This window comes from Palaemon carinicauda, chromosome 1, assembly GCF_036898095.1.
Source record: "Palaemon carinicauda isolate YSFRI2023 chromosome 1, ASM3689809v2, whole genome shotgun sequence".
NCBI lineage: Eukaryota > Metazoa > Arthropoda > Malacostraca > Decapoda > Palaemonidae > Palaemon > Palaemon carinicauda.
The window spans coordinates 98,590,562-98,617,536 of record NC_090725.1 but is presented as its reverse complement, the minus strand read 5'-3'; the positions used below and the strand labels follow the sequence as shown (position 1 = coordinate 98,617,536).

General features: G+C 37.1%; 1 protein-coding gene across 1 annotated transcript in view; it reads left to right on the top strand.

The window, feature by feature from the left end:
- The window catches only part of Ppcs (phosphopantothenoylcysteine synthetase), a 210,211-nt gene extending 183,726 nt beyond the window's left edge, over positions 1-26,485 (top strand). Inside the window, exons 5-6 of the mRNA XM_068383094.1 lie at positions 2,440-2,623; positions 16,883-26,485. Coding sequence (XP_068239195.1) covers positions 2,440-2,623; positions 16,883-17,247 — 549 coding nt within the window. The 3' untranslated portion in view covers positions 17,248-26,485. The remainder of the gene's footprint in view (positions 1-2,439; positions 2,624-16,882) is intronic.
- The last annotated feature ends 490 nt before the right edge of the window (positions 26,486-26,975 follow it).

The following is a 26,975-nucleotide window of genomic DNA, read 5'->3' as shown; positions in this document are numbered from 1 at the left end:
TGTCAATGGTACCAGTAGATTTGGTTTGTGCATGTATTGTACCACTATATAAAGGTAAGGGAGATGTGCATGAATGATGTAATTCAAGAGGTATTAGTTTGTTAAGCGTAGTTGGAAAAGTGTAAGGTAGAGTAATGATTAATAGGATCAAAGATAAAACAGAGAATACAATCTTAGAAGTACAGAGTGGTTTTAGAAGAGGTAAGGGTTGTATGAATCAGATTTTTACAGTTAGGCAGATATGCGAGAAATATTTAGCAAAAGGTAAGGAGGTGTATGTTGCGTTTATGGATCTGGAGAAAGCGTATGATAGAGTTGATAGGGAAGCAATGTGGAATGTGATGAGGTTATATGGAGTTGGTGGAAGGTTGTTGCAAGCAGTGAAAAGTTTCTACAAAGGTAGTAAAGCATGTGTTAGGATAGGAAATGAAGTGAGTGATTGGTTTCCGGTGAGAGTGGGGCTGAGACAGGGATGTGTGATGTTGCCGTGGTTGTTTAAATTGTATGTTGATGGAGTGGTGAGAGAGGTGAACACTCGAGTGCTTGGACGAGGATTAAAACTGGTAGACGAGAATGACCATGAATGGGAGGTAAATCAGTTGTTGTTTGCAGATGATACTGTACTGGTTGCAGACACAGAAGAGAAGCTTGGCCGATTAGTGACAGAATTTGGAAGTGTGTGTGAGAGAAGGAAGTTGAGAGTTAATGTGGGTAAGAGTAAGGTTATGAGATGTACGAGAAAGGAAGGTGGTGCAAGGTTGGATGTCATGTTGAATGGAGAGTTACTTGAAGAGGTGGATCAGTTTAAGTACTTGGGGTCTGTTGTTGCAGCAAATGGTGGAGTGGAAGCAGATATACATCAGAGAGTGAATGAAGGTTGCAAAGTGTTGGGGGCAGTTAAGGGAGTAGTAAAAAATAGAGGGTTGGACATGAATGTAAAGAGAGTTCTATATGAGAAAGTGAATGTACCAACTATGATGTATGGATAGGAGTTGTGGGGAATGAAAGTGATGGAGAGACAGAAATTGAATGTGTTTGAGATGAAGTGTCTAAGGAGTATGGCTGGTGTATCTCGAGTAGATAGGGTTAGGAATTAAGTGGTGAGAGTGAGAACGGGTGTAAGAAATGAGTTAGCAGCTAGAGTGGATATGAATGTGTTGAAGTGGTTTGGCCATGTTGAGAGAATGGAAAATGGCTGTCTGCTAAAGAAGGTGAGGAATGCAAGAGTTGATGGGAGAAGTACAAGAGGAAGGCCAAGGTTTGGGTGGATGGATGGAGTGAAGGAAGCTCTGGGTGATAGGAGGATAGATGTGAGAGAGGCAAGAGAGCGTGCTAGAAATAGGAATGAATGGCGAGCGATTGTGACGCAGTTCCGGTAGACCCTGCTGCTTCCTCCGATGCCTTAGATGACCGCGGAGGTAGTAGCAGTAGGGGATTCAGCATTATGAAGCTTCATCTGTGGTGGATGATGTGGGAGGGTGGGCTGTGGCACCCTAGCAGTACCAGCTGAACTCGGTTGAGTCCCTTATTAGGCTGGAGGAACGTAGAGATTAAAGGTCCCCTTTTTTGTTTTGTTTCATTTGTTGATGTTGGCTACCCCCCAAAATTGGGGGAAGTGCCTTGGTGTATATATGTATGTATGATGTATAGGGAACCATTAAGTCACTTTATAGCAGACACGGGCAACCTGCGGCTTGTGACGTGTTAAAATGTGGCCAGCGGAGCTTTTTAGGTTTCTTGAAACAAAAACTCAAAATATTGAATGCACAGCCTTTCTCCTCAAAATTCCTCTCTCAGTCAAACTGGTAGTTTACAGGGGGAAAGGTAACCTCCTGACTTGAAGATAAAGATTCCGTTATATTTCTACTTTTGGAAGTACCTGTTTATGAGAACATATTCTAGAATGAAACATGTTGAATTGAAAACTTAAATCAAGACTTGCTAATGAACATTTGCAGCTTAGCATAAGAGGAGCGACATCTGTAATCCTCCCTGATATTAAAAGTTTGGTAAAGTATGTAAATGTTCAACATTTCAAATTATATTTGTTAGTATTTTTATCAATATAAAATAAAGAAGTGTCTTTTAAGCATTTATAAAGTAAAATGAGATAAAAATAAAATTGAGGTTGCAACAGTAAAGTGAATAAAAACAAATAAGTGCAAAAAAAGTGTGTGTGTATAGGGAAGTAATAGTTCTTGCATATGTGTTTTATCATGCGGCCCTCACCCACTTGAGAATAGTGTAGGTGAAAGTCCAACCTATGTCGATAATCAATTTCTTTCACGTCATAGTCTCTTGAAACCAATTGGCATAGGTGGTGGTATTGCAGTAATTAGGGCTTTTATAAATCACTCATGTTCCATTTAACTTATTTTTAAATTGTCATGTGTGTTTTTTAAACTGATGAATATGAATATTTCTTTTCTTGTTACTTAGGTCCATCCAATTTGGCGAAACTATCAAATCGTAAAAGCTGAAGGTAGACTGTTGTGGCTGACATTCACATCTCTCTCTGACTACCTTTGGCTTCTTCGCTCGGCCACTCAGTGTCTTCAGCAACATGCTCCAAAAGCTTTGCTGTACCTGGCTGCTGCTGTGTCTGATTTCTACATTCCTCAAGGTAGGAACTATGAGCTGTAAAAGCAATTTTGTTGTTATTAAACTGAAAGGTGTATTAGTTAATTAAGAGTGAATTTGTATGCGATGTTTTATTGAGACAGTTTAGAATTATTCATCTATATACAATATTACATTAGTTTATTTTCCTAATTACAAGCTTTTCCTTAGACATTTGTGTTTGAGAATACAGTAGTATACAAAAATGCTCTCTTTTACTCTTTGATTGCGGATCATCTCTACAAGAAGTGAAAAGGTGCAGTTATGACTGTTACTTTAGTCAGGAAAATTCAGGAACTTGTGAATTTTATATAAAAAAAAAGAATGGAAGTACAGTATTATGATTTGTTGTAGGAAAAAAAATCTCTCTCTCTCTCTCTCTCTCTCTCTCTCTCTCTCTCTCTCTCTCTCTCTCTCTCTCTCTCTCTCTCATACCTATTTTTTCAAAGTGCTTTTGACAAAGTTACTCATAAAAATTAATGGTCAAAATTAGTGCACTAGGCATCATTGACGAATCAACAGAATGGATCAAAGATTGGTTAACAAATTAAAAACAGAGAGTTGTAATCAATGGAGAAGCTTCGGAGGGGACAGCTGTTACAAGAGTACCTCAAGGATCCGTCCTTGGCCCATTGCTATTTCTGATCTACATTAACAACGTAGATTTAGGATAAACTATTAGAATAGCCAAATTTTCTGACAATACTAAACAAGGCATAAATGCCATGAATTCAGAAGACGTAGAAGCCTTAAGGGAGGATTTTATGAAGCTAGGAGAATGGTCTAGAAAATGGCAAATGCTTTTCAAATGTGGGAAATGTAAAGTCATGGACATAGGTTATAGTAACCCACAATCAGATTGCTCTCAGGTGGGTAATGAACTAGAAAGTTTTGGATCAGGAGGAAGATCTTGGTATTATTATCAGCAAAGATTTGAAGTTCACCGAACAGAGCATAAAAGCTTTAAAGGAAGCACAAAAAAAAACAAAAACTAAAGGTGCATACACAAGGTCGAACAGTGTCCGTCGAACATAATTGTTACCGGGTAACATTATGAAGGAAGTGTTAATGACGTCAATAACGAGCACAAAGTGGTGTGTCTGACAGTGCCTGTGTTCGTAGAGTCTGAGCTTCAGACACTCCGGAAGTATAGTAGCACTATGGACAGAGTTGTTGAAATCCAGTTACGGAGGAAAGCTGACTTTGAGATAGAAGAGAGGCTCAGTTGCTAATCAAATAGTACTGGCAGAACCCATGCTTATAAAACATCAAAGAAATGTTTACAAAGACAGAAATAAACGTGTAGCAGCAATAAATAAAATAACGTCAGAACTTCCGAGAGGTGGAATGTCTGTAACTGATTTAGAAGTCGAATAGAATATGGAATCCAAAATAGGTCATTACAAGAAGAGCTACACAAATTGGAGAAATAAAAAAAGTCGGAGGTTGGTACAGAAGACATTTGCACAACCAAATTATGGCGTTTCGATATACGATTATAGCATAACAGAATCTGTTTCAATTATGGACACCTTGGCTTCATTTCCTTGAAGTGTTTGATCGTGAGGAAAATGTGTAATTCGCTCTATCTCTCTCTCTTTCTCTCTCTCTCTCTCTCTCTCTCTCTCTCTCTCTCTCTCTCTCTCTCTCTCTCTCTCTCTCTCTCTACGGGAACAGGGGAAACAAATTTTGAACATTTTATCTTTATCACGGAAACAATTTGGATTTAGTTAACAACACATAATTCGAAGTATGACCAGTCTCAAACAGTTATATCTTGAAATAATATAGGCTCGACATTGCACGTTAATAACAATAACATCCTCAGTTCACTGATAGGTTATTTTAAGTTAGGCATATGTGATTCTTTAAACCTCCAGATGTGCTTCTGGAAAAATGCTTCCTCTCCTACATGTGTCCTGCTTAGTTATAAAAGGTGTTTAGTTCTCCAATAAAATGTATAAAGTGTTTGGGCCCATCAGTATATAGTTTCTAAAGTCTGATTCATAATCAATTTGAGATTCCTTGAAAACGGATGAATGGCTCCTTTTTTCACTCCGTCTTTGCAACTAGTCCTTCCATGTGCCATTCCATCGTTATCAAAAGATCAGGAATAATCATGCTGCATAATTTAGTTTATTAGATTGTGCTTTTATTTTACGGTGTACTATGATTTTGATGCTCCGTACTTGAAGCTGATAACTGCTACTTGATTCTAGAGTACAGATTATAACACTGACATAGATAACAGAGATGCCAACCGACATCAGCTTTGGACATTTCTTCCAGTATGTGTCTGGTAAAGGGAGTAGAAATCCTGGTAGTCATCTTCATCTGGTACCACTGTTTGTTACCATATCAACTTCCCACATTTCCATGCTTATGACATCATTCTCTTTCAATTTAGATATGGTAACAGTTTTGTCCGACAGACACTGTTCGAAGGTGTGAACGCACCTTAATAGGTTACATAAAGAGACAATTTAAATACAGAAACAAAGACACTGTACAACAGCTGTACACATTGCTAGTAAGACCCCATCTAGAATACGGAGTACAATTCTGGGCTCCAAGTATTCAGGAGGATATAGATAGACTGGAAGCAGTACAAGCTAAGGCCATCAAACTACAATACTGTACTCCTAACACTAAGGCACTTTGGATATAGACGGAGGATGGAACATTTGAACTTATTTGATCTAGAAACTTGATGACTAAGGGGACAGTTAATAGAGGCATTCAAAATTTTGGGTTGTGGTGGTCGGGTGGTAGTGTCCTTGCCTGGTGATTGCCAGACTGTGGTTCGAGTCCCGCTCAAACTCGTTAGTTCCTTTGGTCGCTGCAACCTCACCATCCTTGTGAGCTAAGGAGGCAGGGTTTGGGGGAGCCTATAGGTCTATCTGCTGAGTCATCAGTAGCCATTGCCTGGCCCTCCTTGGTCCTAGCTTTGGGTGTAGAGGGGGGTTGGACGCTGATCATATGTAATATGGTCTCTAGGGCATTGTCCTGCTTGATAGGGCAATGTCACTGTCCTTTGCCTCTGCTATTCATGACAGCTTTTAAACATTTAATAGCCAAATTTACCAACGATACTAAACTAGGCATAAATGCTGCAAATTCAGAAGACATAGAACTCGTATGAGAAGATCTAATAAAGCTAGGAATATAGTCCAGAATATGGCAAATCCCTTTCAACTGTGAGAAATGTAAAGTCATGGACATAGGTTATAGTAACCCACAATCAGATTACTCACTGCCGGGTAATGAAATAGAAAGTGTGGGCCAGGAGGATCTCAGTATCATTATCTGTGAGGATTTGAAGTTCACCAAACAAAGCATAAAAGCTTTAAAGAAAGCACAGAAATTAATAGGTTACATAAAGAGAATTCAAATACAGGAACAAAGACACTACTACAGCTGTACACATCACTAGTAAGACCCCATCTAGAATATGGAGTCCAATTCTGTGCTCCAAGTATTCAGAAGGATATAGATAGACTGAAAGCAATACAAGCAAGGGCCACCAAACTAGTTCCAACACTAAGGCAATTGGGAGCTAGACGGAGGATGGAACGTTTGAACTTATTTGATCTGGAAACTCGATGACTAAGGGGTCAGTTAATAGAGGCATTCAAAATTCTATTCACGTTTAGCACAAATCAGTCTAGAGGTAATGGATACAAACTGGAATTGAAAAGATATAACACCACTCAATGTGGTGGTAATTTCTTTGCATACAAAATAGCAAATACTTGGAATAGACATCCAGCGGATGTAGTAAACAGTAACATGCTAAACGAGTACAAGAATAAGGTAGACCAGATCAGAAAAACTCTAAATGCTTTTGATTAATTGCTCTACCAAAGAGCAAAAGGAGTCTCCATGGATGGACTAAAAACTCTTTGAGACATCCAAAATCCTTGTAAATCCTTGTAACACACATGCACACACAATAAATCTCTCTCTCTCTCTCTCTCTCTCTCTCTCTCTCTCTCTCTCTCTCTCTCTCTCTCTCTCTCTCTCTCTAAATATAATTTCTGTGTTGAAACCTTGTGACCTGCAACAAGGCTCTCAAACTGGGGAGTAATCTTATCCCTAATTTTACTCAAAATTTGTCATACTTTTTATATTGCTTATTATTATTACTTCAACCTCTTTCATATATTATAAACAGTCTCCCACCTTGCTGACCAACCTCTCTTCCCCCTTCCACTGTCCAGATTTTTAGCAAGGATTGAAGTTTTTCTTGAAACTGATTGTGGTAGCAGTGGTGGTTTTACCAACTACCTGATAATGTTTAAACTAAAGGTGTGTCAATATTCCCTTATTGGCATGCAGAAATTTGGCCCTCGGATTTCAGGGTTGGGATGGTTTTATATTTCGAGATAGGAATATCGGCATTATGTCCGATGTGCCTGCCACTATGATTTAAGTGGGGATAATTATATACTTGAAATACTCTGTCCCATCAAGTTGGTTCCATAAACTTGAGCCACTGTAATGCCTCCTGGCTAGTACAGTGGTAACGTGTTTGCCTCGCATTCGCGTGGCGAGAGATCGATCCCCGCCCAGGGCCGTGAGTTTAAGCTGTTTACTGGGGAGGCTACTGCTGTGGTAGGGCACCACAGTGGGGGGTTGGGCTTGCCCGGCTGACGTTCTGGTGAGCATCTATTCTGATGGAACTGGAACTGAAACCAGACACCTGTAACCTTTAACCTTTTAATCATAGTGGTTCCATCCAATCTTGGTTGGGTAGGGAGTGAACATTTGGGAGTCAGCTCTCACAGGTGTCATTGTTGGAGGAATTGATTCCGTGAAAGGCTTGTGGGTTCTCTTAGGGTGTCAGACGATGCAACATTTTCATTCCCCTAACCCCTTTTTTCCATTTTTTTTTTAATTTTTAATATTCCTGTTCCCTCCCAAATAATATTGAATAACATTGACAATATTATCCTTAACCATGGACCCCTTTGCAAGCCCCCAACACTGTTGACAATCTCTACCAATTCGATTAAGAGAAATTCTGTTAATGACCTAGGAACTAGAAGGGACCTCTTCCGATATTCAGAATAGCGAAACTAAGTTATTGAATAGAAAAGTGTTTCATATCTGTAATATATCTTGTCACTATGAAGCTGTATAAATGGCTTATAAACCATGCAGTAAAATTAGCAAAATTAGGATGAACCTCAAAGAGAATGATAACAAATGGGAAATATGGATCATTTTTAGCAACCATGAGGAAGTTTTCAATGCCAGCTGTGATATTTCAAAAATAAAAATTTACAGTAATCAGATTACTGGAGCACTATGCAATACAGTTCCTAAAAACCAGGATATACTGTATATTGCCCCACTGACTGGTATCAAAATGAATGTGTTGACCCTGAAATGAATTTGGTATCAGAAAGAAAGCCTAAGCCACCAGCCTGGATTATCGTCATAGCAAGAGGAGAGGAATAGAATTACTTTAAATTAAACAAGCTACTACAAAAGAAATTGGGTACTATAGAGCATGGAGACATTTCTAGATTTGGCAAGCAATCCATCTTTATTTATGCCAAATCTAAAACCCAGTCTGTTATGCCAAAGAACATAGAAATAGAAAAAATCTAAGTGGATATCAAACCGCATTTCAATTTTAGCTATCGAAGAGGGGTGATTTTAACAGGGACCTACTTTGAGTTTACTGAAGAAATAAATCTTGGAAATATGCCCTAAAGAGATAGGGAAGGTTCATAAGATTCCTAGATCTACTGTGATTATTTTCAACTTTGAAAACCATGATGTAACCTCACAAGTATAAATTGAAAATGAGAGAATACTATGAAGAACAGTGAGAAATGGCTCTTCAAACTAAGGCTCAAATGGTAGCAGTTTTGTACCTAGTGGGATACTTGGTCTCCATTCAGGCGCAGGCCAAGGTTTGAGGGTTTAACGAACACGGAGGTGTTAAAGCCAATGTTACTTGCCTCAACAAGGATGTCAAAGAAGGGGAAATGTCCTCGGAGGGTGAACGTGAGGGAGCTGCATTCCTCGAAATTGCGTCGAAATTCTTCTATACAGTACTTGTTGGCTGATTTTACGAAAGTGTCATCAATATAGCATACATAGATGTCTGGTTTGTTGATTTTTCAGAAAACTCTCTCCTCGAAATATATATGTTATACAGTAATTAACGAAGAGGATGCCCAGGGAGGACCTTATGGCAATACCGTCCTTCTTAATATGTCTCCTATAAGCTGGAACGGGTATTCTTGGTGCATATTTCTAATAGTGCACTTAACTACTCTCATACTCCAACAATCAGCATCAATGACCATTGATATTATGGTGCCATATAATTACTAGTCATTCTTTCATTGGGATCAGGCTATTATTTTAGGTTTTTTAAACCTGGAAAAGACAAAGTTTTAGCTGCAAGCTACTGACCAATTGCATTGAAATATTGTTTATGTAAAATCATTGAAAGATGGTCGCTTCAAGGCTTGTATGTATATTAGAAAAGAAGGGTATTTTATCACCAGTGCAGTTTGGGTTTCGAAGAATGAATTCTGGATGTACTTGTCCGTTTAGAGTTATCTGTTTGCGAATCGATTTCTTCCAAGGAACATCATGTGACTTATTCTTTTATCTGGAAAAAGCATATGATACCACGAGGAAGTATGGTATCAATAAAATTGTCCATGACTTTGATTTGAGAAGTGAGTTGCCTTTATTTAATCAGGCCATTTTAGAAAGGCGGTTTTTTCATGTTGGAGTAGGAAATACTCGGTAAGAATATGTCAGGAAGGAGTCCCACTGGCAGTGTGCTTAGTGTTACTTTATTTGCGTTAGCAATAAACGGGATTTCTACTGTGTTCCCAGATGACATTTTCATTTGCAGGAGCTAGAATAGCAACAGTTGTAAGAAAGTTTCAACTCATAATTGATCAAATTATCAGAGGGGCAAATTTTAATGGTTTCAAGCCTGAAAGCGTCTCTCGTCATCGAGAAACCCCCACTCTCTGCGAGATCTGTGTCAATCTCGCTACCCCCAGGACGGAAGCAGAGCAGAAAGAATTTTAATATTCAATTCAGTTGAATCCTTCTGGCATGTCTTGGCCTGCATTAGAATGTGGTATATCTGGTTAGTGTGAAAGCGTTCACTGTCAACCCCATATGAACGTGCCTAGTGTATGTGTTCTTTGAGTCCTGGGCTAACAGATCCTTACAGACAAGACCACACCTCTCTATGGGAAACTCTCATCCCTGAGAAGTTTTACATAACTACAGGCATTCGTTAAAACTCCATAAAAGGCCGTAAGAACTCCTTCTGTGCCGCATGCGCTCTCGCCAAGACAGAACCTTACGGTTATTGCCATAAATACAGTTTCTACTGAATGCCTGAGTCAGCCACATGTGGTTGTTGGGACCCAGGGCATAACGAATTCTCATTAGACACCGAGCTTTGTGAAAGATAATCCTTCGGGTTTATTTTTTCTCGGGCTTTGTTTCCTGACGGAATGAAGAGCTTTTTGAAGCGCTTGCATAATAGGCAGGTGAGACATTACCCCTATAGGTTTAGTATTTTAAGCTTTTAATCCCAAGGGAACAATGATAACTTACGTTTATGAACGTTACAAGCCTCGCTCACAAGGCGGCCAGACAAATTTTGTCAGCTTGTCATCACGTTTATGAATGTTGGCAAGCCCAGCCCACAAGGTGGGTAGGCAAACCAACGGAGGTATGATAGCTGCACTAGCTGTATGTTTTGTTTTGTGGGCGCATGCGCTCATGGGGAATAATGTTGCGATTTGTTGGACATGCATTATTCCCGCAAGTGGGCTCAGACTAATTTTCAAAAGCTTACCAAGAGGCAAAGAATACGCATGCACAACCTCAGACTAGCATGCACATATGCATGCAAGCGATCATTCTGCCAACAAGGGCTCTAGACCATCTGACAATCAGAACTCCGTTTTAATAAATTATAAGTGTTGATGGCTATATCCCTTAAGGTAAATCAGGTTATACGTTACTCTTCTACCTTCCCGTAACCAGACATACGGCTTATGCAATTTTGAAAGCAGTTTCCTTCCTATCTTTCTGATCGTAGGTCTTAGTTTTATTACAAAATTCACGCCAATAGGAAGGAGAAGATCTCATTTATGAACGTTTTCATCGTTCTCCAGACAAGTTCCGGACTCGACTATAATTCTGGCTACGTATGCCCATATGTTTGTCTGGCTCCCCGGTCTGTATTAATGTTCTGTAGATGGACATGTACATATTACCCATCCAACAATAGATTAAAGATACGTCTTAGTCTTACCTTTCGGAAGTAGTTGGATACGTTTGGTAGTTACCAACTGGTCTCTTGGCCGAACGCGATCGCTAAGGAGTTTCGCCGCTGTAATAACGTAAGCAGTACTGGCTACCCTGGTTTACAGATCTGTATCACAATATTAGGCCAACTCCCACTAGATTGGTGGCAGTTGGAGGACAGGATCTCCCCCTCCCCCCTTCATAGCAGAGGCATGCAATGGGTTGTATGTCTTGACATCAACATGAGATGTTATTTGCTACGCAATCTCTAGACCCCTCGGGAGGAACCAAGGAGAATTGTCTTTCGCTTGTTCCACTCAATAGAACTTGGTAGCCCTTGGGGATGGGGGGGAACAGTCATAATCCCGGGGTATTATTGACCATCCTGTGTGGTAATTGGTTGACCAGGTATTCCAGTGCCCTTTCCATTTTCCGATGATCGGAGGGGGAAAATCTTTCCTCATGGGTCCAATGGCGCTGCAAGTCAAAGTGGAATCAAACAAGCAATTCCCTGGTCACCCTGGTTCAACTAAGGTCAGAGGAACTGACGGACCTCAGATGGTGGGTGGCAGACGAGAACCTCCGTAAAGAGTTCGATGTTCTCGTCCCCCCTCTGGAACTGATGCTCTTTTTGGATGCATAAAAAGAAGGCGTGGGCCCATATGTCGCACCAAACTATCTCCCTCCTTTGGTCTGAATCGGAAAGGTACCAGCACATATATCTCTTAAAGAACCATCCAGCAATAGAAATATTCAGATGGGCAGAAGACAACACGGTGGTCCTATGTGCTTGTATCATTCCAGGCAAAAGGAATGTGCTTGCAGACAATCTGAGCAAAACTGCTCGGATAGTGGGCTCTGAGGGGTTTTTGAATCTTCTAGTAGCCAACAAAGTCCTGACTTTGTGGGACTCCCCGACTGTGGACCTGTTTGCGATAGCCTTAAAATTCAGGCTCCCTCTCAACTGCTCCCCAGTCTCGGACCACCAGGTTCTATGACAAGATGCATTCCAACAACGGTGGGACAACATCGATGTTTAGGCTTTCCCGGTCTGTCTCATGAGAAGGGTCCTCAACAAAGTCAGAATAATCAAGAACTTATCAATGACTGATATCTCTGCTAAGGTATCACACAGAGTTGTTCCCAGACCTTTTGGAGCTCCTAACAGAGCTTCTGAGGGAACATCCTCCACGACATAATCTACTCTAACAACCATATACCAACAGCCTCCACAAAGCCGCTGCTTCGCTTCGATTTCACGGCTGGAGACTGTCCAACATCTCCTTAGAGAGGCTTTTTACTATGAATTACGGAAACGATGTCTGAATTTTCAGACGCTTTTCAGCATCAGTCTACCAGGCTAAGTGGTCGGTTTTCTGTGGATGGTGTCGTGGAAGGGGTGTCACTCTCCTCAAGGCCTCTATTTCAACAATAGCGGAATTCCTTGTATACCATCAGGAAGAGATGCTTCTCTTGGTTTCAGCAGTCTAACGGCTACTGCTTAGCCTTGAGTCTTGCCTTTAATCGGAAAGGAATAGATATTTCCTCCTCATTGGAACTTTCTCTTCTCATGCAGTTAACCTCTTCCGCACGACCTGTCACCGGAGCGTCAATATAAGCATTCCGACTTTTTTCCGTCACGTGTAAACGCACCAGAAATCAGCCAATTATCAAATATAACTATTTGTCTACTAGTATAAGTGTGTGTGTGTGCACGCGTATGCGTGCGTGTGTCTGTCCGTATGTATGTATATATGTATAAGTGCACATACATGTGCATGTATATACTTATGCACAACTGTATATGCATATATATGTTTGGTATGTAAATGTATGTGTAAATCTATTGTATGAATGTATATATATATGTATGTGTGTATATATGTATATTTGTATATGCGTATGCATTTTTTGTGCGAAAAAGTTGATTACCCAAAGTATTTTCCAAATGATCACAGAGGTATACTTCTACTGTACACTTGTTTTTGTTGACGGAGTATTGCCCAGATCCCTAATCTCCGAGAAAAAAAGATATATGTATGTATTTATGTATGTGCACATATAATGTACAGTATATGTATGTATGCATACATACATACATACAGGTACGTACATGCATACATACAGACATACAAATAAAGATACATACATACATACATACATACATACTTACTTACATACATATATATATATATATATATATATATATATATATATGTATATATATATATATATATATATATATATATATATATATATATATATATATATATATACATATACAGTATATAAAATATATATAGCAATGATAACCATTATAATAGCAACAACCATTTTCCCTCACTGAAGCAAAGCTTTTTTGAGGAAGATAGGATATATATTTATATATATATATATATATATATATATATATATATACAGTGAACCCTCGTTTATCGCGGTAGATAGGTTCCAGTCGCGGCCGCGATAGGTGAAAATCCGCGAAGTAGTGACACCATATTTACCTATTTATTCAACATGTATATTCAGACTTTTAAAACCTTCCCTTGTACGTAGTTCTGTTAACAAACTACCCTTTAATGTACAGAACACTTAATGCATGTACTACAGTACCCTAAACTAAAACAGGCACAAATATTAAAGGTGATTTTATATCATGCATTTCCTAAACACGCTAAAAAGCACGATAAAATATGGCAACCAATGTTTTGTTTACATTTATCTCTGATCATAATGAAGAAACAAACTGGAGGTAGAGCTTTGCTTATTACCCAGACATATTTCCCATACTTTTCCCTTAGAACTACATCACATCTTCCTACTTTAGATATATATATATATATATATATATATATATATATATATATATATATGTATGTATATATATATATATATGTGTGTGTGTGTGTATATATATATATTTATATGTATACACATATACATACCTACATATATACATAAATACATGCATACATATATATATATATATATTACTGTATATATATGGGTTATGGAAAAAATCCGCGAAGTGGTGAATCCGCGATGGTCGAACCGCGAAGTAGCGAGGGTTCACTGTATATATATATATATATATATATATATAAATATATATATATATATATATATATATATATATATATATATATATAGATATATATATATATAGATATATATATATAGATATATATATATATATATATATATATATATATATATATATATATATATATATAAAGCACGTGACCATCCGCCACTTAAAGATATGAATGTTTTGTCATCACTTTCATGGATATCACTTTACATTGATGCATAATCTTCACTGTCTGAATCCTCCATATCATCCTCTGGATGATATGAATCATCACTGTCCAAAATTTCAATGTCAGACATTATGTAATATACACAAAAAAGGCAAAGGCACGTCAGAAAATGTTAGTATGTCCGCCATCAACAACTCACATGCAACCGCTGACGATACTTTCTTTTATTCTGGAAAATCCCATTTTCTATAGTAGATGAATATGACCTCCACAGGCATTACGAATAGGGGAAACTAATCTATCGTGGCTATTCCGACTTTCTTTATGTCTAGGGGAGATTTGATAGAATTTTGGGACACCCATGTGACCCATCGTAATACATATGTCAAAAATAAAGGGTCACACATGTGACCTATCGTGCGGAAGAGGTTAATGAGATGACTCAAGTCCCAGTCGGAGGTTAGACCTCCTCTTTGGAACGTGGTTCAAGCCCTTCAGTCTCTGAAGGTAGCTCTCTACAAACCATTACACCAGGCAACTGATAGCCACTTTACTCTGAAGACGGTGTTCTTGCCCCTTTTGGCCTTGGCCAAAAGAGCCAGTGAACTGCATGGTCTATCAGACGACATCTTCCATTCATTGGGATGAGGAGAGGTAATTCTCAGCTTTGTCCCGGAGTTTGTTGCCAAGACTAAAAAATCTGTGGGTAGGGGATCCTAAATTCAGACCCTTCAGGATCGAGAGTCTTCGTTCTGTAACCAAAGACTAAAACCAACTGGTACTTTTCCCAGTGAGGAGTCTGAGAGGTTACTTAAAAAGAACAGCGCTTGCCCCCAGGTACCGGCAATGTTTTTCAGCACGGGGAAGGTCAAGGAGAGTGTCACGCAGAACACAACTTCATCATGGATTCGCAAAGTCATTGACCTTGCACTTAATCCTGACACTCCACCATAAAGACAACCCTGAGCTAATAATGTCAGGGGCATTGCAACGTCCCTGATATTAAAAAAAGAATTACTCTGGCCCAGGTACTGCATGCGGGCGTGTCAAAGCGTCAGACGACCTTCACCCTCCACTACCTGCAAGACGTAATCCACAGGAACATGGATACGTTTTCCATTGGTCGTCCGGTGGCTGCACAACAAACTCCTTGATGGACAAGTAGCTGAGGTTTGAGGCTGAGGTTACCCGGGTTAGTCTGTGGGGTGAATGATCAGAATGACTGGCTTCTTTCTTTCCTTCACCTTCTCTCCCTTTGGGGAGTCAGCTCCACAGTGCTCAGTACAGCTGACCTCACCTCTCTGCAGGTAAGATCCACTTCCCTTGTGTAACGTAAGTATAGAAATAATAATAATTGTTGCATCCCCAATACCTCTTTCGAGGGGTGACGGGTAAATTATCAGTACTCTTAGATTCCTTTGACTTGAGATCCTATTACTAGACCAGCCACATTGCTAGTATCACAAACAGACAGCTTGCGTAGGCCGCCAATCGTGCAGAGCACTACTATTTTAGGGAGGGCAGGGTTCCAACCGCCTACAATCTTTATTGTAGGGGAGAGAACCTCGGGTCAAATGCATAAACAAGTTGGTATGGACTTCTCCCTCCTAAGAGGTAAGTCATCCCTATGAATAGCGAAGGGTTTGTATTTAGTGACGGAACAAATTGCAAATTTTTTAAGTAATTTGTATTTTTCATGACGATAAAAACCTGGAGCTATTTATATAAGTTGGCCCATCAGCCCTTTCCCCGTAGAAGGTCCGACCTGAAAGCAAAGGGGGGTTGGTCTCAGCCCAGGTGAGTGAGTGAGTGGGGTAGCCAGCTACCCTCTACCCCTCATGCTAACTAGTGGTTGGGGTGGTTATCCCTCGCTAAAATCTCATGACTCATCTTTCAGCTTCGCTGAAAGTAATATCTGTATAAATTGCTCCAGTTTTGTATTGTTAGGAAAAATACAAATTCCTTCAAATTTGTCATATTGTTTTATGCCTTCATCCCCTACCCAACTTTCAAGGATTGTGGTAGTTAGCAATGTGACTTGAAGATATGAATCATAGAAATAAACAGAATTTTAATAACAACATTTATTATTGTGATGCCTGCAAGTCACATGTCTCCTGCCTTTCTCCCAACTTTCAGGAAATTAAAATAATTTGAAGGAAGAGAAGGAGTCTCGAATGTCTTCAATAAATTGATGCACTGGGTTTACTTGCTCATGGGGGCTGGCAACCACAGAATTCTCCCCTTCAGTAGAGGGAGATTAGGTATCTGCCAGTCATCCAGAGCAGTGAGATATATGAGAGATAGAACTTTTTTTTTAAAGTTGAAAGGCTTGCATTTTATGAACATTAGCATTGTGAATTTCAGGTAGGTATCAAAATAATACATATCATAATTAAAGCTGTTTTCTTCATGGTATTCATCCATGGAGTACATTATGTTAACTTGAATACTCTGGATGTGTACTTAGTAAAGGGATTTGCTTTCATACTTTTTTGGAGTTTATGTGAGGATCTGATTAATAACAGGCTATGTAGTTTTAAATAGATGTATTAAATGGGTAATACTTTGGTTACTTTTTCTTAATTAGTTTTAATTTTTTTATTCTGTGTATTGTTTCCTTTTCATCAGCTGCCTGGTGATATAAGAATTGTTGGATTTTAATCGTTTATATTTTATTTTTCTCTTTTTCTCAGATAAAATTCCAGAACATAAGATTCAGTCTTCAGCTGGTCCCCATACTGTGACCCTTCAAATAGTTCCAAAGATGCTGAGTCCCCTAGTTTCAATTTGGGGTCCAGAATTATTTGTTGTTTCCTTTAAATTGGAAACTGATGAGAAGAAATTGATAGAGAAGGCCACTGGAGCTCTTCAGAAATATAAACATGATTTGGTTATTGGAAATTTGCTTCATACTCGGCGAGAAGAAGTAACTTTTGTTACAGAAAAGTCAAGCAGTCTTCTTAGACTGATGGAACATCAAAAGGCTGAGAAAATTGAAATAGAAAAATTGATTGTAGAAGAAGTATGCAATAGGCACAAAAAGTATATTAAGTATTAATCTATATGATTCTTACCAGAGTAATCCTTTAGACTTGAGGACTACTTTGAGAAGTGATACTAGGTGTTAGATTTGCAGAGTAAGGATATTTGGAGAGGCTGTGATTAAATGCAGAACATCTGGCCTGTAGGCCATTCATGTTTAGAGTTCTTTTCTTTCACTCAGATGGGAGGTATTGCTTACCCAAAGCACATATATGCTTCTAGTATTGGTTAGAACTCAGAAATTCCTAAGAATGGAAATTGAAATACTTCATCGTGAAGGTTACTGAATGTAATATTTATTGTTCACTGTTTGTAAAACTTCATGAGACTGTGATGGATTATATTATATTGTAGTTAGTTCTTCAGCTCATTGCGTAAGGGAGTGCTTCTTGCTGAATTTTCCTTAGAATTTTGGGATGGAATTGCACCTTGCCAAGGGTAGGTTTGATTATAAGTTATTGTGGAATTGGCTTCTTATGCCAAGTCATCATTTAGAAGGTTATTTATTTTGTTTGGATATAAAACTGTTTACCAACCTAAACCTGTACAAGTTTGAATCTTGCCTGCTTATCTTTGACTTAAATTAAGAGATTATCCAAATGATTATTTCAGGTTTGCTGTTAGAGCTGCACGTTACTGTAGACCGTTTAAACTTTAGGTATTTCAAGCTTTTGTAGCTTTGCATTGGCTCTAAAGAAGAAACATGCTTAAGCATAAAAACAATTAGTGAAATTGAAAAACATTTTCTGCATTTCTAATGTCTTCAAAACTTAAGTACTGTAGTGTGTTATGGTATGTCATATATTTTGTTGTCCTGAACAATTATGCATTGATGATTTTGTTTTTACTTGCAAATGTAATTGTTTAATACAAGGCTTACAAAATTTTTATAGAAGTATTTTTTTTAAGTTTTCAGCATTTGTTCTTACTTTTTCTCTTTTTACTCTTAGAGTTGAAGTCGGGAAACTTCAGACATGCTTCCCATGGCTATGAATATTGGTAATGTAACTATCACTATATGCCGTGATAAAATATGATTAGACAATATTAAAGATATTCCAATTATTATTGCGACAAGATATTTTAACAAGTTTTAAGCCTAATTTTGTATTAGTGTGATCATTTGGTGCATTTGTACTCTGAAATTGTTTCCTAAAAAAAGTTATGTATTATTTCACGTGTTCACCTGTTTATATTTAAGCATAGTTATAGTTGTGATATATTGTCAGTTTCTGTGAGAAATTCTTAATACATACATACATATACCAAGGCACTTCCCCCAATTTTGGGGGGTAGCCAACATCAACAAATGAAACCAAAACAAAAAAGGGGACCTCTACTCTCTACGTTCCTCCCAGCCTAACCAGGGACTCAATCGAGTTCAGCTGGTACTGCTAGGGTGCCACAGCCCACCCTCCCCCATTATCCACCACAGATGAAGCTTCATAATGCTGGATCCCCTACTGCTGCTACCTCCGCGGTCATCTAAGGCATCGGAGGCAGCAGCAGGGCCTACCGGAACTGCGTCACAATCGCTCGCCATTCATTCCTATTTCTAGCACGCTCTCTTGCCTCTCTCGCATCTATCCTCCTATCACCCAGAGCTTCCTTCACTCCATCCATCCTCCCAAACCTTGGCCTTCCTCTTGTACTTCTCCCATCAACTCTTGCATTCATCACCTTCTTTAGCAGACAGCCATTTTCCATTCTCTCAACATGGCCAAACCACCTCAACACTTTCATATCCACTCTAACTGCTAACTCATTTCTTACACCCGTTCTCACTCACCACTTCGTTCCTAACCCTATCTACTCGAGATACACCAGCCATACTCCTTAGACACTTCATCTCAAACACATTCAATTTCTGTCTCTCCATCACTTTCATTCCCCACAACTCCGATCCATACATCACAGTTGGTACATTCACTTTCTCATATAGAACTCTCTTTACATTCACGCCCAACCCTCTATTTTTTACTACTCCCTTAACTGCCCCCAAAACTTTGCAACCTTCATTCACTCTCTGACGTACATCTGCTTCCACTCCACCATTTGCTGCAACAACAGACCCCAAGTACTTAAACTGATCCACCTCCTCAAGTAACTCTCCATTCAACATGACATTCAACCTTGCACCACCTTCCCTTCTCGTACATCTCATAACCTTACTCTTACCCACTTTAACTCTCAACTTCCTTCTCTCACACACACTTCCAAATTCTGTCACTAATCGGCCAAGCTTCTCTTCTGTGTCTGCAACCAGTACAGTATCATCCGCAAACAACAACTGATTTATCTCCCATTCATGGTCATTCTCGTCTACCAGTTTTAATCCTCGTCCAAGCACTCGAGCATTCACTTCTCTCACCACTCCATCAACATACAAGTTAAACAACCACGGCGACATCACACATCCCTGTCTCAGCCCCACTCTCACCGGAAACCAATCACTCACTTCATTTCCTATCCTAACACATGCTTTACTACCTTTGTAGAAACTTTTCACTGCTTGCAACAACCTTCCACCAACTCCATATAACCTCATCACATTCCACATTGCTTCCCTATCAACTCTATCGTACGCTTTCTCCGGATCCATAAACGCAACATACACCTCCTTACCTTTTGCTAAATATTTCTCACATATCTGCCTAACTGTAAAAATCTGATTCATACAACCCATACCTCTTCTAAAACCACCCTGTACTTCTAAGATTGCATTCTCTGTTTTATCCTTGATCCTATTAATCATTACTCTACCATACACTTTTCCAACTACACTTAACAAACTAGTACCTCTAGAATTACAACACTCATGCACATCTCCCTTAATAAGTATGCAATTTATCCTTTGGTATTGTATAAGAAAACCCCTTTTCTTAAAGTTTTGAAACATTCTATCCTTTGACAATCATTGATAAATTAAATTGTCCTAATGTAGTTTTATATATTTTATAGATCTGAAAATGCACATTTATTTAAACAAAGGGCTGCTTTCTTGATAATATTCAACTACAGAACTAAGTAATGGTACCATTAAAATATTAAGAATAGATTTTGTTTATTACCAAAGATGAAAGTTTTTTTCAGATGACCAGTTGTAATTGATATAATTTTTGTATAAAATTGATGGCTACTTTAGTTCAAGACTTGTAACATTTCAGATTAAGATGAGCCAGTTTGATTTTCAAGGGTGTTGACCAGTGTGTGCAAATGTATATGTAGAATAATTAAAGATAATTGTAGTAGTGAATATCCAAGTTCTAGGAGAAGAATTTACATTAGTCTGTTGCGCTGCCTACTTGATGGATATTTCAAAGGTAAGTGGGTCTTGTTTATGTTCATTACTATTTCATTTTGGTTATATTCTGAAGTGTTGTCTTTCTATGTTTAAACTTTAAAATTGACGAGTGTTGATCAAGATTAGATTAACTTAAAATTTAATGATTCTCTTGTTATAGTTAAGTGTATCGGTACTGTACTGTATAGCTTTTTCTAAGCTTGTAAACATGGATGGGGTGAAGTGATAGAGTAAAAGGCAAGAAGTTTGTATAGTATTAAGTAATGTAAGGCATACATAGACTATCCTTATTCTGCAATGATCTTTAGGTATTGTTGAAATACCTTATTATTTAAGCCTTCAAGACATTTTTGCTGTGCTGTAATTATATTTAACTTGACAATGCAAAACTTTATATTTGAATATATGTTGCATCTTTGGAAGGATAAAACTTGATCATTTTTTTAAACAAAATTATTATAAGCATATTCAGTATTACTCAATTTTATTATTCAAATGGGCAAATAAAATTATTCGTGTCTTGTCCGTCCATATTATATATTTCCAAAGTTAAGGCAAGAATCTTTATTTTGCCTTTATTTTCTACCAGACTATCAGAAGGAGTTTCTTACTTTTTTATTACAGAAGAAATGGAACAACTAACTTTACATGCACTGTAATTTTCTGGTAGACATTGAAATTAACCCTCCATTATTGAATTAACTGCTTTTAACTGGAACTGTATCCCTATGAGAGCTGATGGTATTGATATACTGTATTGGACTGGTTAAGTTACATATTATGGAGTTGTTTGTGAAATGACCTTATAGCATGGAACACCAAGTTATCCATAGCTTACAGGTCAATTTGTTTGTCTATATTATATAGACATCTGTACCTTTGCAGTAAATAGATTGTTCTTCATCCATTCTTTTATCTTCATTAGTTTAAGAGATCTCTTGTGTAATTGTTTATATTTTTAATTATTAATTGTGATTTGGATCAGAACATTGATAATTTTTAGTCGCATTCTATTCACCTTTTTTGTCTCATATTTAGCTGTATTTTTATCCACTGGCTTCTCATTATGTAAGCCTTAATGTGTTACTTTATACAGATGATAGCAAAACTTGAGTTTTCATATTGTGAGATTAAAAACTCATCTTGAAGAGGATGTCTATCAATGTTTGGAAGTAGTTTGACGAAAACAAGTTTAGAAGTTCTAAATATAGGGGAAGCCTACTTTAGGGACACTGAGAAGCTAGATGCTGTAGGTAATTTTATCTGTTGCTCTTAGTTGCCAGAGATACCCATTTCGTCCCTAAAAGCTCACAAAGACCATTGAAGCCAGGGAAATTGGTACTTTCTTCCCACTGGGATATTGGGAAGACAAAATTAGTTAAAGACATGATTGGAATAAAGTTAAAAGTAACACTAGGGCTTTATCCAGTGATTGGCAGACATCATGTGGTGACTAGAATTTCTGAGATATTTGTTGGAAATAAAATTTCCTCTGGATTCTGTTAAGTTCATCTTGGTTGATGCCAACATAGATCTCAATTCTTGTCACATTCTTGCATTTTTGGAGAGTCAGAACAATGAGGAATTGATGGTTCATAGGGTATGCAGTGGAAGTCCAACCTTTTGGTGTTCTCTTTTAATTGAGGGCAAAGAAAAGTAGGAGAAATAGAATGATCAGATTATCTATCCCTCATTTCCTAATAAGTTTTGCTAACACTTCATATGCTATTTTTATAAGTAAATGTGACTGTCAATGCTACTAATATCACAACGAAAGTATAGTTTTATTGAAACTAAGTGTCCTAGTATAATCATGCAACTCGACCATCTTAAACATTCCAAAAAGAAAATAAAGCTTTCATGCAATTTAAGTACAACCACCTCCTATGTGTTGGGAGTCAACTGTAAAAAAAATTTATGATTTGTGAGTATCATTACCATGATAATGATGTAGCAACCCAATTATTTTCATAAGATATAATTTGTAAACATACAATCCAACAGTTCAACAACCTTCTACACTCTCCTTAATTCTCCTACTGTATCTGTATGTGTACATAAGTTACTATAAATTTAGATTATGGATGCATACAATTTTTTCTCTGGCTCCTGATGTCATAAATTGTGAGAAGTTGATCTCGTGTTGCACCAAGAAAATCTTATCACCCCAAGCATTTTTTATGCAGTCACTTTTCATTGAAACTGACAATTTTATAAGGGCTCTTCTCCACTCCCCATAGCTGGTATTTTCAAACTACTGCTAAACACTGTATGAAAGTCAACACACTATATTATGTTAGTGTCTGTTAAAAGAAAAAATTATGAGATTGAGAAGGTCAAAATTCAAAGAAAAGTTTGTTACTATGTATGATGACTCTTTCTCTCACATCTGATAATTTTTTTAATGTTACCTCTAAATAGATATGTATTAGTGTACATTATATTACTTTTATATTCAAAGGAAGTAAAAATGTAATTTATCATATGATTGTGTCATATTGTAGCCTATTGGAAAAAAAAGAACATGTCTATTCAGTTCCAGCCTCTTTTCTTCCAAGTACCGTCTTGCTGTCCAACCTCTCAACTTTTCTTAATATTGCAAATGGGGAGTTTTTGCATTCACTGCACACAAATCGCCTTATCTTGTGGTCGTGGTAGGAGAAACCCATATTCATACTGTAGAAAATCCTCAACTTACAAACTTAATGGGTTCTAAGAATCTGTAAGTAAGTTGAATTGTTTTTAAGTCAAATGTTGTTAAATTTTGGCCTAAGGTACACTTCACGTAACTCACATGCATGGGATTTTCAGCTGCAAAAGTCAACAAATAGTCCCATTTCATATTGCAATTGTTGTCTTGCTTAGTGTATTAATTTATACAATATTGTTTTTATTACAGTATTTCATTATGATCTACTGATACAATATCTGAGATTTGTGATTTTAGTTGGATTTCTGTTTGTATTTCCAAATGTTTGTAAGTTGAGGACCTTCTGTACATGAAAATGTAGATCCATTTCATCTCCCAGAGCTGCAGAGCCTTGTGTAGAATCTAGGCATACACCTTAAGTTATATCATTCTCCCACGATGACTAGAAGGTTACGTTTTCAGAAGTTGTATGGATTAAAGGAAAGGATGTAGAAAAAATGGTACAGTAGTTTTCCAGAAATTAAATTCTTTTCCATTAAGTTAAAGAATGGGTAGAATGATGGTATTTATGAAATTGGTTACCAAATGGTTGAACTTTTACTACATAAGGAAGGGTGTATGAATATATTGATGTCTTCATTGATCACTAAATATGTTAAACTACTTATTAGGAGTACTGTTCATTAAGATTGTTTCTGTTTTAGGGGTCTTTTTTGTCTTATGTTTTTACCAATTGTATAATTTGTTTCCATAGGTATAGTATTAATAATTTTTTATATCAGAAGAATAATCAAATTTTAAGGTATGATATTAAGTTAATTTTTCATAAATTGGAAGATTAAAGTTGCTGTTATGGATATGGGTATAAAGTTCTTGCACATTTAGTGACTGTGTAGTTTTTCATTGTGAGTCAATTTTAAGTGAAAAAGACCAGTTTTAGTCATTTTTTAAAAGCTGTGATAATTAAAAACCAGGTCAGGTATATTGTACTTAATAAAAAAAAGTCAACAACTAACTTATTAGTTACTCATAACCTTAGGTAACTTTCATTCAATTAACCATTAATGAATGTTCATCTTTGGTCTCTTTCCTAATGTTATTTATTATTTCTATGAATCTCCCTGATGTTCATGTGGCTTTTTCTCTAGATGCCTGGTTTATTTATCAGACACTTACCCATAAAATTTTTCAATTTTCTCATTTTCTTTTGCTTCAATAATTACATGCCCTTAACAGGAGAATGAAACACTCTAGTGGTAAGGGTAAAAAGCCAAGGTCGCTGCCTCCGTTAATCCAGTCATTCAGTTACCTTCGTTGACCAGCAAAATCTTGTTTAGACTGTTTATGCTCTTGCATTGTTTACTTACTGTACTTTCTTGTGTCTTCCCCCGAGTTTAGTTAGCAATTATTTCTGGGAAACCATGATTCACATTCCCTTTGTGTATCGTGTCAGGGTCAGTGCTGTTTTTTAAATAATTGCTGTGAAGTGTGTGGTTCACTCTTGGTACATCTCATGCAAAATTAGGTTTTAATGATATCCGATCAAGTTACCAGTTCTAAGCATAAAAGGAACATGCTGTTTGTACGGGGAAAACCGAAGAAGACTAGGCTAGTTGATTGCGGTAATGACAATGATATTGATATGCTTCCACCTTTAGACAACATACTAGTTCAACCATGCTTTAGTAGTGATAGGCTTTATAAGCGCTTGACATCACTTGCTTCCTTTGTTAAACTTCACAAGTTCAGTGAATCCTCCCTTAGTCTTCGTAATTTTGGTCATTCTCAATCCATGGCCAAACTTAGCCCAAACCCCCTTAAGCCCACCATGCACGCAGTTTTAACTGACAGGTCGCTGAACTGACAATCCTGTCAGATACCGAGAGTGCCAACACACTATTCAGTTCTGCCATCCGTCTGACCTCAGTTAACACCCAGCCATCACCGTGGCAACATCTCTTCCTCCCCAACATCTGCCTAGCTGAGCTGACGTGCAAGAAATAAAAACACTAAAAATAAATGGTGTAAACATTGTTCTGTGGTAAGAGAACTTCCTCCACTAAATTCTACGATGTAATGAAGTAATACTAACATGAGGAGAAAGTGTAAAACTATATATATATATATATATGAAAACTTTTTGCCTCTCTAGGCCCCATGGGATGTTGTCAAAGTAATTAAAGTTCAATTGCATATAATATTTGATTGAGAATCATTCACAATTATCAACTGGATCAAAATGAATATTTAGAGGTATTCTACAGTACAGTATTTCTAATTAATTTAGTAAACAATCTAGAGACCCATAGTTAAATGGTTTATCAAAGTATTCTGGACAAGTGACCCTTAACCTCGTTGTATTACTTGTATTTGAAATTATCTTTTTTTTTTCCTTGAAATGCACTCCATCCCCAACAGTATGTGGGTGCTAGCAATATGAACATCAGGGGAGATTCATAGAATAAACAGAATTTTTATAATAAAATTTCTTATTTCGATACTTGCTTACTGTTCATATACGTACTGTACATGCCCACCCTCCTCCCCATTGACTCAAAGTATCAAGAGGAGGGATAATGTTGACTTTGGAACTGAATGACTAGTTTAACAGAGGCAGCATCCTGGGTTTTCACTCTTGTATTCCCTTGTTAAGGGCAGGTAATTATATATTAAAGCAAAAAAAATGTAAAAGTTTTATGGGTAAGCGTCGGTTAAACCAGGCTTCTGGAGAAGAAGTAATATGAACAGCAGATAAGTATAGGAATAAGAAATTTGATTATTAAAAGTCAGATGTTTTTTTCTTATAAGTGTATGAAGATAATACATATCTAAGATTATTGTCAAGACAGTAATTTTTAAATTTTAAAATGATTTTTATTATGCTGTGCAAAAAATTGAAGGGAAGTCATAATTTACAGAAATTGCTATAATATATACAGTAATAGGTTCTCTTTGAAGGAAACTAAAATTTGTATTTATTTTGATGTGACATGATTATTTCTCTGTTAAATCAAATGTTTGGAAAAAGATGCTCATTATCAAAGAATGGCATATTTTATGGTTAGTTTTGTAATTAGAAATAAAAACATTATTTCTGACATGGGAAACTTGCACATTGTTCCTTTTCCACTTATTGTTTACTTTTATAGCTTTATGTTACATTTTAGGCATTATTAGTGTTACCAGGATGCTCAGGATGTATTAAGACTTTAAGAAGAAAGCACATTTTATTTGCCTTTGATGTAACAATATGCTTTATTGTACTATTTAAGACATTTCAATAAACAAAATGTAAGCCTATTGTATTTTTGAAATTGCTGTCCTTCTGTATACTATGTGGCTGTCTTTCAGGAAAATTTACCAGTTAATTTTGCAAAATGCATCATAATTATTAAGACAAACAGCCTTGGTTTAATGGCATGTTTGATTTTGTTGAATTAACCTGTTATAATTTCATTAAAAGTAGAAAAATTTATTAACTGCTGAAATGGACATACAGTGCTGGAGGAATAATTAGCCATATATGAGGAATTGAAATTTAAATTGTACTCTATCCAAAATATTTGATTACATATGACCAGTGATTCTGTAGCATGGAAAATTTTTACATGGTACTGGAAAGCTGTTAATGACTGTTGCAATTTTCATACTTAAAATTCACATGTATTTTGGTTATTATTATTATTATTTATTATTATTATTATTTATTATTATTATTATTATTATTATTATTTCTGGTTCGACCTGTGACGGCCGGTGAAAAGTCCTTCTTTCTACTTTTTCTGATATA